The sequence below is a fragment of the Trachurus trachurus genome, assembly GCF_905171665.1.
Source record: "Trachurus trachurus genome assembly, chromosome: 17".
Taxonomy (NCBI): domain Eukaryota; kingdom Metazoa; phylum Chordata; class Actinopteri; order Carangiformes; family Carangidae; genus Trachurus; species Trachurus trachurus.
In genome coordinates, this window is record NC_139900.1 from 30,962,770 (window position 1) to 30,977,773 (window position 15,004).

At 42.5% G+C, this 15,004-nt stretch overlaps 3 protein-coding genes across 3 annotated transcripts; all 3 read left to right on the plus strand.

Moving 5' to 3' along the window:
• Positions 1-510: 510 nt before the first annotated feature.
• On the plus strand, positions 511-1,383 carry foxq1a (forkhead box Q1a; the record flags this gene model as incomplete). The annotated part of the gene is made up of 1 exon (XM_083991369.1): positions 511-1,383. One exon carries the CDS (start codon positions 511-513, stop codon positions 1,381-1,383), a length of 873 nt encoding a protein of 290 aa, XP_083847495.1.
• A 1,908-nt stretch (positions 1,384-3,291) lies between these two features.
• foxf2a (forkhead box F2a) lies at positions 3,292-5,684 on the plus strand (the record flags this gene model as incomplete). The annotated part of the gene is made up of 2 exons (XM_083991206.1): positions 3,292-4,261; positions 5,506-5,684. The coding sequence occupies 2 exons, from the start codon at positions 3,292-3,294 to the stop codon at positions 5,682-5,684; spliced, it is 1,149 nt and encodes a 382-aa protein (XP_083847332.1).
• A 6,228-nt stretch (positions 5,685-11,912) lies between these two features.
• On the plus strand, positions 11,913-13,331 carry foxc1a (forkhead box C1a; the record flags this gene model as incomplete). Its single annotated transcript, XM_083992088.1, has 1 exon — positions 11,913-13,331. The coding sequence occupies one exon, from the start codon at positions 11,913-11,915 to the stop codon at positions 13,329-13,331; it is 1,419 nt and encodes a 472-aa protein (XP_083848214.1).
• Positions 13,332-15,004: the final 1,673 nt, after the last annotated feature.

Below are 15,004 nucleotides of genomic sequence, written 5' to 3' on the forward strand. Positions count from 1 at the left end.
AAGGAAACATACGCCACCTGGTTGTCTCAGGTGAAACAGTCCCAAGGTGTTTTGGCAGGGTCACGTTTCACAGGTGAGACGGTCATAAAGCTGCACCGGGCTGTGTTAACACGTCACCTCTTACTAATTGCCAAATAGTTAAATTTAACGTCGTGATAAAGCTTTTGTTATGAGTCATTGTTTTGTTTTATAGACTATCATGCACGCAATAAGAAGATGTTGTGTGATGCTCCAAATGATCTAACTCCGCCCACTTTGGGGTTGGTCCTGAGGTGAGCCGGCTATAAACTGCTGCTCGCACAAACCCGTAGGTGAGACGGGCGTTCAGTTCCTCTTGCAGGTATGACAACTGAGAAGGGAGTTGTTGGATCTTATTCAAAACAGTCCGCGTCTTGACGCACACAAGTTTACGGACTTTTACGCACGGAGAGAACAGTGGACAGACTTTTTCATTTTCATTTTTATTTTATTTTATTTTTGACATAGAACTAGCAAAGAAAAGCATAAAACATGAAGTTGGAGGTGTTGTGCGGGAGCCACTATGACATGAGACATTTGGAGATGTCTAGTGATGCAGAGGGGAGCGTGCGCTCTCCTCTGTCTGCTGAGGAGGAGCTGGGGTCGGATGGGGACTCCGTGGCGCACAGCCCTCCACCTGTTACTCCGTGCAGCAGCGGCAGCAGCAGCAGCAAGTCAAAGCCGTACACACGGAGACCCAAGCCGCCGTTCTCCTACATCGCTCTCATCGCCATGGCTATCCGGGACTCCCAGTGCGGACGTCTGACTTTGGCTGAAATAAACGACTACCTGATGAAGAAGTTCCCGTTCTTCAGGGGCAGCTACACCGGCTGGAGGAACTCGGTTCGGCATAACCTGTCGCTGAATGACTGCTTTCTCAAAGTGCTCCGCGACCCTTCGAGGCCGTGGGGGAAGGACAATTACTGGATGCTCAATCCCCACAGCGAGTACACGTTCGCCGACGGGGTGTTTCGACGCAGGAGGAAGCGCATCAATAAGAGGCTGAGCAACAGCAGCAGCAGCACGGAGCAGGAGGAGCAGGAGGAGTCCGAGCACGAAGAGGAGCAGCGGAGGTCCGCAGCCTCCGGCGGCACCGAATCACGCGCCAAGTTCACGAGCTCGTTCGCTATAGACAGCATCCTCAGCAAGCCCTTCAAGAGAGACTCAGACAGGGAGCTCTTCCCTCCCCTCCCCGCCTTCACCTGGCCGCGCTACACTGAACTCATGGCGCCTCGCTCACACACACCTGCCTCATTTCCATACGTCAAGGCACCTTATCATTTAGACTCCTGTGCTCCTGCGCACGTTCCCAGCATCTATAGCGCCGGGCTGCTCTCTCACACAGTCTTGCAATATCAAAGATAAACTCTATTAAAAAAAAAAAAAAAAAAAGAAGATGATTATAGATCATCGATGTGCACTTACAGTATGATGGACACAGAGGAGGGAAGGGACCAAAGAGTGTTTTGGATTTGATATTTTCTGTGGTGGCATGCTGTTACACTTTCTAATTTGTTTGTACATTTTTTAAAAGTTTTATCAGATCTGGATATTTTATAGACATGTGTTTGTTGTAAATGTTACTGATAATAAACATGTCAAAAAATAGATGCACTTTGACTTTCTGTGTTTGTTTCGCTCTTTGCAATGAAATGAAAATAAAATCTAAACTCATGCTGATTTTGTTTTCTGTTGTTGTTGTTGTTCTTGGTTCATGTGGAGCTAAAATAGAACTCACCTGTATGAGACAGACACCTGTTAGATGCCAATGTTAACGCTCACCTGGGCGTGGTCATGTTACTCCACCTCGCTCTCTTCCTGGGGTGGCTGCAAGTGGACGGAAATAAAATATGTATAGGCCTACAGTCGCTACCGGTATATCCTGCCTCAGATTATGAGATTATTATTCTTCTAATAACAGTGATGTAATTAGCTCCAGTAATCGCATTTTATTATATTATATAACTATTGACATGTGATGTCCCCCTCTATCCTTTACGCTGCCAAAAGAAATAGCCTTATAACTATTTACTTGTCGGTGTTCAAGAAGCTCGCTGCTGCCGGATAGGGGTATTCAATATTTATGTTTTCTGTCTGGCGCTGCAAATAGCTGTCGCCTCAGTCACCCGCACATGCGCAGAAAAGAGTTTATACAAATGGTGCATCCTGAGCAAACCGAGCTGGAATCCACAATAGGAAGAAATGTCTAGCAAAGTGGGACCCATTCTTCTGAGGCTAGAAAGTAAATTTCCTTTTCAAAGCAGCTGCGCATCCTGAACGCAGCAGGGTCGCGAGTTTTGATGTCGCCCGGGTTGTGTTGTAACTCTTGCTGGTGTGTGTGTGTGGGAGATTATTTCACGTCATGCAGTTATTAGCTTTAACTTTCAGTGAATTCTAGTTGTAGGAATGATATTTGAATATTATTATCTGACTTTTTTTCCTTGGAACATTTGTCTTCTTCTTCTAGATTTTTTTTTTTTACAATCAATTCATTTCTCCAGGGATGTAATCCAGGCCCCCAAGAGGTAAACTGACTCTTATGCGCTGTGTGTGGTATGTTGGCACGCTCTGATGGAAAAAGCATGCTTCCTCTCATGTCAGAGCTCTAACCCTGAACAGATCCCAAACAAATCAAGACCCTTTCTCCTTTACACCTTTTCAACATTAAAACCACCAGCAGGCTTTGTCACTTTTTTGTACAGCTATTACGGGAGGGAGGGGGGAGGGGGGAGGTGTCATTTATCCAAATTGTGCCTCTTTATACATCGCGACATGTCAGGATATCGTGCCAAATATTGGTCTGACAAATGTGGACAGAGGTGTTTTGGAAAGAGAGTGGTAGGAGGAGATTTGTCTTACTCCGCTGTGCCGTGTCCGGCTTCTAGTCTGGATCCTGGCCAGATGGGGAGGGAGTAGTTCCTGGAGATTTCTTGGAGGGATTTGTGGGATAGCGGGGCAGAGAGAGATTTAAGAATTGATAGGTGGTCGAGTTGTGTTTGGCCGGGTGGATATGCGCAAGCAAAGTCTTGGAGCTTTATTCCCCCCCTCATATGGGATTATTGCCAGCAATGGACAGAGAGAGGAAGGAGGCACAGCGGCTGGCGTTTCTTGATTTTCACTCCAATAGACGCGCAGAGCATCGCACTGACCTCTTTAATTGTCACATTAGGGGTCCTTTAATAGTGTTTGAAGTATAGGGAGTTACCCAAGTGTTACAGAGACCTCACAGTGGTCGGATCCCAAAAAAAAAAAAAGAAAGAAAGAGGCGCAACCATGACGACCGAGAGCTCCCAGCAACATTTGGATCCATCTAATCCTCCGCGCTCCAGCCCAGCGGCCGGTGCTCTGGACGCAGCTCTGCTGAGCGCTCAGCCAATGATGGAGAGCGCGCACGCTGCATCAGCGAAAGGGAAGAAGGGAAACTCGGGATTGAGGCGCCCAGAAAAGCCCCCCTACTCGTATATTGCCCTCATCGTGATGGCAATTCAAAGTTCCCCGACCAAGAGGCTCACTTTGAGTGAAATCTATCAGTTCTTGCAGGCCCGGTTCCCTTTCTTCAGGGGATCGTACCAGGGATGGAAGAACTCCGTCAGACACAACCTGTCCCTGAACGAGTGTTTTATAAAGCTGCCCAAAGGGCTCGGCAGACCCGGTAAGGGGCACTACTGGACCATCGACCCAGGAAGCGAGTTTATGTTCGAGGAGGGCTCCTTTCGTCGCAGACCCCGGGGGTTCCGCAGGAAATGCCAAGCTTTGAAACCAATGTACAGGATGATGAATGGCATCGGCTTCGGTGCGTCTATGTTGCCGCAAAACTTTGATTTCCAGTCACCCTCAGGCTCATTAGCATGTCATAACGGCTATAATTTAGACCTGATGGGCAATCCGGTGCCAGGTGGTTTCGAGGGGATCGGAGGGGGGCACCACGTCCCACAAATGTCATCAAGCTCCGGGTCATCGTACATGGCTGCCTGTCAGGGGGGCTCCACCGCAGACTATTGCCCGGACAGCAGCAGCAGCCCCCTGCAGTCCTCTCCAGCCATGGTCGGCACCCTGGACTGTCAGGCGCCTTATGCAAATGCAGCCTCACACTGGAGTTCACCGGGTGTGCCTTCTTACATGAAACAACAGTCTTTGGCATCAAGCAGCCCCACTTCTTCCGCTCTGCACACGGGGATGTCATCCTACTCCCTGGATCAGGGTTATCTGCATCACAATGCGCGAGATTCCTCTGACATTTCAGGTAATGCCTCACCTTTCCCTCATGTGCGGTTTTTAAAAAACATTTTTTATAAATATTTGCACATTGACAAGTCATAAGGATCAGAGTTAACAAATAAACTTATATCACTCCAAAAGAATCACACATTATGTCATTAAAACGTAAAACAGTAAAAGAATAAACATCTCTATAAGTGGCATCATCACAAAGCATATTTTATCATTTGAATGAGTGAAAAAAATCCGTGTTTGACTTAAAATATCAACCACTCAGAACGAATCCTCACTTACAATAAATGAGGTAACACACTAATGAGCGTTAACCGATTATTGAAAAAGATGAATCATTTCGAAACTAAAACCCTTAAAAAAAATAATTTTCAGTTTCTATTTAGTCACTTTTCATTAAATTGATTGTAAAAATGTGCAGAGCGTTTAATGAAAATGGTCAGAATGTGATTGCAGTTTTGTTCAAGCTTCTTTTAAAGGCCTCGGTTATAGTACAACTGATAATACGCACACTTGAAATAAATAACGAAATGGACTTTAAACGCAGTCAAAAAATGTTTTAATCCTATACATGAAAGAAAAGAAAACAATTGACCAATTTCAGTAGAACTTAATTTGGGCCTTTAACATGAGCCACAGCATCTCAATAAACATTTTCTTTATGCGGACTATTTATATATTTTTTCATCTTTTTTTGGGTGATCATGTTTGTGATACATGTGGATGGGACAAGCTCCACCACGGTCTAATAAAAACCTGGCTTTATTAATGTTTTACAAATGATTTACTATAATCCATTAATCGGAAACAACTTTTGAGTTGTGTTCTCCACCAAGTGCCACGTGCTTTGTCATTTTAGCTTAGTTTATCTGGAGGATCTATACTCACATACGCAGAGTGAAAACGTGAAATTTAACCATAATGTGTTACCACAACATCAGACCATTAGCATTGGTTTTTATGAATTCGAACATTAGAAATCCAAAATCTACCAAATAACGATAAACATTAGCCACATGAGTTTCAAGTGATCTATAAAGCCTTAGTAAACGTTTTAAATCATTAGTAAAACCACAGGGATAACACACTTAACCTATTGAAGGGTGTAACAAAACATTTGACCTAATGCACTCGTCATAGAAAATGTATGTTATCCAACATTTGGACTAAAGAAAACAGACATAAACCATACAGAGAATACACACACTGCCTGACTAATGAAACGATGGATTAACCTCTCGCCCTGTTCGTTTCCAGTGGGCCTGTCTCGATACTCCAGCCACTCAGCTCCTGTGTGTGACAGGAAGGACTTTGTCCTCAACCTCAACGGAATCTCTTCCCTCCATCCCAGCAGCGGAGGATCTTATTATCACCAGCTTCATCATCACCATCACCACCAGAATGTCTATCAGGACGTAAAGCCATGCGTCATGTGACAGAAGAAAACGCAAATGGCCTCTAGAGACAAAACCCCTCAGGTGGAGTTTTTATACTAAGAAAACTTGTGGTGACGAACAAGGTGATTTTATTTACTGCAGACTCATCGTGGAAGCGGATCCACTTTTCTTCAGTGAACTTTGACCTTTTAACCCGTTTAGTAATGGGTATGATATGGGGACTTGTCGCACTTCACTTCACTAATGGATAAGCAATATCTACATTTGTACTGCAAAAACACACAGAACACGTACCAGAGTTAATCTTAATTCATGCACTTAATTTTGTTTTCCCGAATTTTACTGAAATTGTTGTTGATTCTTTGCAACAAGTCATTAAAAAGATTTATTTTTATTTTCGAAGTGTTTCATGTTTTGGAGCAAAATGTTTCTTTTGGTTACACAACATTTTTCTTGACCAGCAATCTCATTCATTTCCCCCTTCTGCCATTGAATTATTATTATTAATAACGCGAAAATTTTAGCCGTATATGAAGATGATTATATAAATAGACGTTAAGTTAGTAAAATGAATATGAATATATTGATAGCACCACTATGATTTTCAGTTCTTTTGTTGAATGGTAATACTTTAAGGTCGGGCTAGGTGCGACAATTTAAAATGACCCATGCTGTAGATTTTTTTTTTTTTTTTTGGCAGTTAGGCTACTGTTACTTGAGTTTTAAAAATATTTTCTCTTCTGTTCATGGGCTGAGAATCATTCAGAATAATTCGTGTCCCTTCTCCGTGATGTAAATGTTATTATTATATTAGTTAGCAGAGAGACACAAGGACGATATCAAAACTTAATCCAATATAAAATGAGAATTAATTTTGAACAGGAGACTGAGATTAACAGAGATGTTTCACTCTTCACCGGTCCTGTTGGCTTCCACGTGACTGTATCGCCACCTAGTGGTGATTGAGAGTCAAATGGCTCCAACAAAATCATCACTTGCTTTCTTTCTCCATAGTGGAAAACGTGTCCAAACCACGTTCAGAATCAAAAATAGAGATACTGCTAATGGTTGTATGTTCATGGTCCCCAACTACATATTCTATTCTCATATAGGCCATCTGATAGGTGCTTCAATAAATAGGTTTCAGTTCACAGACATCATTTTCTGTCAGTGCAGCAAGTCATCTGTGTGGCAGTATTCATTTGATTACTCTTTATAGGTGCACAGCAGTCTGTAACTCAGCCTTAAACATTATAACTTTAGTCAATGAATGAATCCAGGTCTGATAGCTTTCATGTTGACAGGTATTGTCATATAAATGAACAGTAACATCATGGCAGGAAGGTTGCATAGTCTAGTGTTATTATTATTTTTATTTTTTACAGTTCTTCTTTAATCGACTTTACATTGTGTAACTTTTACAATATGTGTTGAATTACGGTACATTGCCATATTTTCCCGATTACAACAGTAGACTGCTGTACAGCCAGGGTAAATTACCATTTTCTGTGATTTTCATTATTGTAGGGTTGATAATTAAACTGGCAATATGAATGTTGATCAGAGTGATTCCAGTGATCAGCATAATTTTCCAGAAGGAACTTTAAATAGTTTAGTTTGAAGAGAACTGTGAACATATTTTAGCTTTATCATATTATTATATTTTAGATGCTTTGCAGTTATACGTCAATTTGAAAATATCAGCATAGGCCACCAGATAGTTCACTTGAATCTTTTCTTTTTACAATATTGCATTAGAAGATGAAGCAGAATGACTGGACTTTGGAAAATCCTAAATATGCACAAACACTAAGTCAGACATGAATGTGCCATGAGTTTATGATACCAAAGTTTCATTGTAATACATCTACATTTATTCATTTTGGCAGATGCTTTTATCTAAAGCACATAATAAGGTGCTCTCTGAAGGGATAACTCTTGAGATAGAAGAATATGCTATGGACTGAGATTGCCTCGTGTGTAGGGATCTGCCACTGCCAGATTCTTCAAGGAACGCAGTGACTGAGGGAGCGTATAGAAGTCACCCTTTAGACAAGCATTGATGTCTTGAGTCTTATTTGACCAGCCATGGGTTGCTAGTCAAGGTCTATGAGCAGCAGAGTGACATTTGCCCTTTGAGGCTGATCAAAGACCAGGAACGCCACCACATTCTGGACCATCTGTAATGATATGATAGTGTTTAGAGTATACAGTGGGGTCCACAAATCTGACTCCACTGTGACTGGTTCTCAACATTGCTGTCAACATGGTTGTTTCTGTCTGGCTGTCATACATTGACAAGAGAAGAGACGGGAGGGTGATGGTGAAAGAAGCTGGCGGTACCGATTATTGAAGGGGCATGCAAGACATGGCATATCAGAAACTTAGTTCAACATGTCACTGTAAAGTATTATACAGGGACCCCGAATGTAATGGTACCAAGCTGGGCGCCACTGACTTGTCTGTTATTGTAGACTAAGTCTGTCAGAGCTGCTGGTTAATCTCTATAGTCAATAAGCAGTTCTGTTATTATGGAAGTGACGTCTTATTTTTAATTTAATGTGGTACATTAAATACATTTAGAAAAAGACAGAAGAAGAATCTGCAAATAGTATGAGGGTTGTTCCAACATATTCTATGAAATGAATTGACAATAATTATCAGAATCTGTCACTTAAAGCAGAAGTAAGCGATCCGGTCGTTTTGGCTAACTTTCTGTCAGCCGATGGAGTTAGCAGCCCCCGCCCTCGTCATGGATCTATTGGTCCTCGTCCCTACGTCACCACATTCACACGCATCCCTTGGCTGCACACACAGAGAGGACCGCCCCTTTATGCCGTTCTCTCTCTCCTCATTGGATAAAGGTTGTAGGATACAAGGAAAGTTTTCTCCTCGGCTTACAGCAGAGCAGAGTGACTGACAGACCCGTGTTTCGGACCAAACACTCTATAGAAGTGATTGCTGTCGGAAGATAACTATTTAAGACTTATATTAACACACACATTCCGCTTACTTCTGCTTTAAGTTACAGTGGTTTTTCATTGAAAAGCTTCAGGTTTCCCCCAGTGTTTAAGAAATTAACTCTGGCACAGGAATTTCATTGTAAAATTCTATTTTTGCATTATAAACTTAGCATACACCTTTCCATGGATGCAGGATTGGCACGGTCTCTAAAACAGAGGACAGGTCTTGACAGCAAAATGGTTTTCATACATGTCTTTTTGATGGCCTATAATATAAAGTCTGTAGCCTCAGCAAGTGTGTTTAAGCATCCCAGAAATGTCCAGAACATGACCCATGCTGTTTAACTTGAATGCTGGCCCAGGTTTCCCCTCATCTGCTGGTGTCTTCTTCCTGTCTATATTCCTCTATCCGGATCCCCATTACAGTATCTGCAGTGTCGCAGCAGCTTCTCTTCCTGGTGTCCATATGCAGCAAATTACACTTAAAGTACAGCAAATGATACAACAAACATAACATAAAAAAACAAACAAAACAAAGAAACTACGACATCACATCTTTGTGATGACTAATGAGCCTTTATGCCCCGTCAATCATTATGTGTATTACTGAATTAGACCACGAGGTGGCAGCAGTGTGTTATAAATGTGCAGCAACCTCTCTGTCCGCGTGGTCTCCCATCACACACACACACACACACACACACACACACACACACACACACACACACACACACACACACACACACACACACACACACACACACACACACACACACACCAATGAACAGCAGCCTATATTCATCTTGTCACACATCTGTTTTTATTTTTGTGTTTCACAAAACACAAAAAATAATTTTGTCAATAGTTGGAGGTATTTAAAGTAACTTGCTCTAGGTTTGCATAATTACTAATAACACTAAAAAAAAGTAACACTAATCAGTGTAATCGACCGTACTACATTTGACCGGCAGAGGGAGCCACATTCATACTTATGATCTCTCTCTCTCTCTCTCTCTCTCTCTGTCTCTCTCTCTCTCTCTCTCTCTCTCTCTCTCTCTCTCTCTCTCTCTCTCTCTCTCTCTAATATAACAAAATCATTGTGAGCTATTGGGTAGCCAACATCAGTATTTGAATATAATGTGTCTATCTTTGTATGTATCTCTACTAAAGTATAGAATGCATTCGCTGACTTGGCAATATAACACTATGCTCATAATAATATATCCATACTGCCATTGTTTGATTATTTATTATGATCTCGGCTTTTGTTGAAACACAGGCTAATAATAAAACGGTAAGATGCAGTATGTTGGTATACACAGGTGGCACATAGTATAAGTACAAATAAACACAATTACATAAATAAGAATAAATCAAATTAAATTCGAGAAGACATATTTTACATGACAGGTTTGCGCCTCAGCTTCAAAGATTATTTATACTGATAATAATCATCGTTATGTAGAAGTTACAGTGCTAAACAATATAACGATCATCAAATATTTCGCCTCTAGATTTTCTTTTATTTCTCAGCATTTGGACACGTTTTCCACTGCGCTTCAGTCGTGGATGCCTTAAATAATAATAGAGTTAAAGAGGACTGGGTGGGCAGGCCGTGGTATTAAGTAGAAGGCCCGTCGTGAATTGTGTAAACAGCCCAGGGCGGTGGAAAAAGTTCATACCCGGGTCCATGTAAGGAGAAACCGGCGCAGCACCAGGCCACTGCACGGACATTTAATTAAGACGACCTGCGGAGGATTACACAGATACTGGGACTGTAACTTTGCCTCACAGTGACCATTAACAATTTCATGCGCAGTCGCCTTTGACAGCACGGGCGATGGAAAAGGCCTTCAGGGGTCGGATTTTTGACTACTCTGCTAGCTTTGACAAAAAAAAAAAAAAAAGTTACATCCTTTTGATTTACTTCCCAAAACTCATCTTTAGAATGAACGAAAAACCACATAAAAAGGATAAAAATAAATAAATAAAAATAAAATAACAGACATGCTGAATGTTTTCAAATAAAGTTAAAAAAAAATAGTTGTGAATATTTGTACAATGATGCCAAAAAAAGAAAGAAAGAAAGAAAGACAAAGACTTAAAATTATAATACCAGTTTTGTTTACTCCCTTAATGGAGCAATAAACTCCCCCAAAGGCCTCAAACCTCACGACAGATGAGACATTGAGACATGTTGATGAGAAGCCTCACACAGCTACGAGGTGTCATGGTCGTCCCATTTGGTTCTTTTTGTCTTTAAATCCCCCTTCTCTTGAATAAACTCTCACCCCTGCTCGCTCTCGGGCCCCAAACTGTCTTTAATTCCCGTCGTAATGAGAGATTGCACTTCACCGCCCACTGACAGCGGACAGTCAGGCTTTGATCTCACTGCGATCAGCTGCTGCTGTTGAGTCTTATAACTAATAAAATGCTCCTTTAAAAAAAGACGTTAAAACTCCACGTAAACGACTGCCATTTGGCCTGCTGATGGTGTGATTATGTTCTCTATTAGAAAATTTTTATAAAGTGAAATAAAAGATGAAATATATTATCGATAATTAACTTGCCATTAAGGGTGCCTGCCAAATAAAATTCACCATGTTTTGCGTAAAATGTGTTTTATTTTTAATTTTATTTTTTAAAGTTTTTTTAAAGTCATAATATAAAATCTTAAAAGTTTAATATTTCCACATTGGAGATCTCATCACCTTCTACTTAAGGACAACCACAGTCTGATAAGAAGGATGTGTGTTTGTGTGTGTGCGCGCCTCCGTTGATGTGACTGTGTCCATGAGAGTTGGCTCTGTCACGTCTGAAAGTCTTTGGCCGGAGTGGGGCTGGGAGTTACCGACACCTTCTCTCGTTTTTTAACTGAAAGCCTCTGAGTGTGGCCAGGAGCTGCTCTGTCCGCGCTCTCTCTCCCTCGACTTCCCATTGGACGACCCGCGCACTTTGACTGGGAGGAGCTCCACTGGAAGCAAAAAGGAGGAAAGAATTTAACTGCGCAAAAGTCCTGTGCGGTGACGGATGTCCAAAGTTCAGCAACTTTTTCAATGTGCAGTTTCAGAGGAGGCACAAGAGATGGGGACGGCTTAAAACGCTCGCTGAGAGCCAGCACGCTTTGCAACTGTTGTTTAGACTTTTTCCTTCTCCCCTTTTTCTCTTGAGGTGAACAGTGAGGAACTGTGATTTGTGCGTCTCTCTCACTACAGAGGAGGGAGAAGTGGAGCTCTCTGCCTGCCTATTTTGGAGCTTTTTTATTTTTATTTTTATTTTATTTTTGCCGGATCAAAGTGAAGACATGCAGGCTCGCTACTCCGTCTCCAGCCCCAACTCACTGGGCGTCGTGCCGTACATCAGCAGCGACCCGAGCTACTACCGAGCCGCTGCCGGTGGGGGATACACGGGGATGCCAGCACCTATGAACATGTACTCTCATGCGGCTCATGACCAATACCCAGCCAGCATGGCCCGGGCATATGGACCGTACACTCCCCAGCCTCAGCCCAAGGATATGGTCAAACCCCCCTATAGCTACATTGCGCTTATCACCATGGCTATCCAAAACTCGCCTGACAAAAAGGTGACCCTGAACGGGATTTACCAGTTTATAATGGAGAGGTTTCCATTTTACCGAGACAACAAGCAGGGCTGGCAGAATAGCATCAGACACAATCTGTCTCTGAATGAGTGTTTTGTCAAGGTGCCCCGTGATGATAAAAAACCCGGGAAAGGCAGCTACTGGACCCTGGACCCGGACTCTTACAACATGTTCGAAAACGGGAGCTTCTTGAGGAGGAGGCGGCGGTTCAAGAAGAAGGACGCCCTCAAAGAGAAAGAAGAGCGGCTGCAGAAGGATGTGCCGCCGAGGCAGCAAGGCCGGGAGCAGGAGCAGCCGGTGCAGGGCTCCCAGCCCGTCAGGATCCAGGATATTAAGACTGAGAACGGCTCGGTGACGCCGCCGCAGGCCGACTCCCCTTCTTTGAGCACCGTGCCCAAAATCGAGAGCCCGGACAGCAGCAGCATGTCCAGCGGGAGCCCTCACAGCATCCCCTCCAGTCGGTCCATCGGCATGGACAGCTCCGAGCACCACCAGCACCACGGCCAGGCCTCCACGCAGGGCTTCAGCGTAGACAACATCATGACCTCCCTCCGGGGGTCTCCGCAAGGGGCCACAGAGCTCACCCCCACCCTCACCGCCTCCACCAGGACAGGTATAACACCGTCTTTGTCCTTAAACTATTCTCCAAATCAGACGTCTGTCTATAGCTCGCCGTGTAACCAAAACTCCATCTCCACTACCTCCAACGCAACCTATCATTGTAACATGCAAGCCATGAGCTTGTACGCCGGGGACAGATCTAGCCACTTGGCACCGAGCACCACCGTGGACGAAACGTTGCCAGATTACTCAGTCACAACCACCTCATCCTCTCTGACCCACGGTAATCTAAACTCTGGTCAGGAGGGCCATCATCCCCACCAGGGGAGGCTGACCTCATGGTACCTCAACCAGGCCGGAGACCTGGGGCATCTGGGCGCAGCTTACCCAGCGCAGCAGCAGAACTTCCATTCAGTCCGAGAGATGTTTGAATCCCAAAGAATTGGCTTGAATAACTCACCGGTGAATGGGAATAACAGCTGTCAGATGTCATTCCCACCGAGCCAATCCATCTATCGCACTTCGGGAACTTTCGTATATGACTGCAGCAAGTTCTGACCAAAAAAGAAAGAAAAAAGAAAAAGAAAGAAAGAACAAAACAGGCTCGATGTTTTCCTCACCATGTTTGAACTCTTTCAGTAAAACATTTTTTTCTCGTTTTTTTCTCCCTCTTACCTGCCCACACCACATGGACTAATATGAAAACAAAACCAGAAAAGACTCAATCTTGGTTTTTTTTTTTCTCTCTCTAAAGAACAGTGTTACTGCAAATAACACGTAAGTCTCTCTTTGCTTTTGTGGCTTCATGTGATAGCCTATGTTAAAGATAATGCCAGTTTTCATGGACGTGTAAATTGCATATAGTAATTTATTTCTAAACTGTAGCCGGATATTATGGACCAAACACCAAAAAAAAGTGTTTCTAAATTGAACTGCCTTAATTGTCCAAAAAATGTTCCACTATAAAAGTAAAAAAAAAAAAAAGGAACATGTATATCGCCGTACTATTTCAAAGATTCTTCATTTGTTGAAAAGTATTTTGAAGGATTTTGTTTGTTTGTTTAATAAATTGTCATTTTATGTGAGTTAAAGTTACGCCTCGTTTCTTACAGAACTTGAACCCAGGCTAGTGATATTTTACACTCAGTCTGACCAGTGTTAGTTTTGTGCTGGGAGGTAAATAGACCTCGTCATTCTTCTGATCTGACCCTCAGATTTAATTTCTTAAGGGGTGAGTTCATCAAAAGATAGAAATAGAAATAGGGATGTTTGGACTGACATCTGCTGCAAAGATTCAGCCCTTATACTGTCATGTAAAGCTCATATTTATTTACTTATGTATAATACCCCGGAAGCAATGTTATATATTGTTTCTTCTTTTTTGTTTTTGAAAAAAATATTCAAGGAAATTGAGGGAGGGGGGGGAAAGTAGCCCTAAAATCCAACCCATCGGCACGCGCATGTTCACAGAGAAAATGCATATAAAGATAGTGTTTATTTCTAACTTTCATATTCATGCTTCATATTCAATTTCTCCTCTCATTGTCACATTAGAAACGTTTATGCGAGATGATTGCAGATCGTGCTGACCTCGAGGCCTAGACGTGGGGAAGCAGCCTGCACACTGCGCCACTTTGTTTTGGATTGCGTTGTGTGTTTACTGGCGCATACCAGTGCTTACTTAATATCATACCACACATGCCAAAGATAGTCCCGTTGTCACCTCAGTTTTGATGCTTCAATTCTCACCAGTCTGACACGACGCTGAGGTGACTGGAGAAAACGGATTGCACCGCCGTCAGCTTTTCAGTGCGCGCAACTCCTGGATGTTTCATGGCGAGAAACGTGGAGATATTAAATTGGCTTTATGAATCCGAGATGTCAAATTGAGGTTTTATTGTAATCCTAGTGGGCAGTCGTTTTCAAAATGACAGAGTTATAAAACCTTAAACAGTTGGTTCTCCTCAACGTGACAGGGAGTCAGTCTCTTTTAATCACATTAAATGACAACTCATAAATCACCTTCAAATACACGTTTATTTTGCTATTATGCGTATTATCAATAGAAGTTGTTTAAAATAATCTAAATACAATGTATGCCTGTCTAACCTTTTTTTTAACCTTATGTTATGTTATTTTAGTACTTTTTCCACTTTATCTAATTTTATTAAATCCCTGATTTACAGTGTTTACAAATATTTAGGCTATTAACAAGTCAATTTAAGGATATT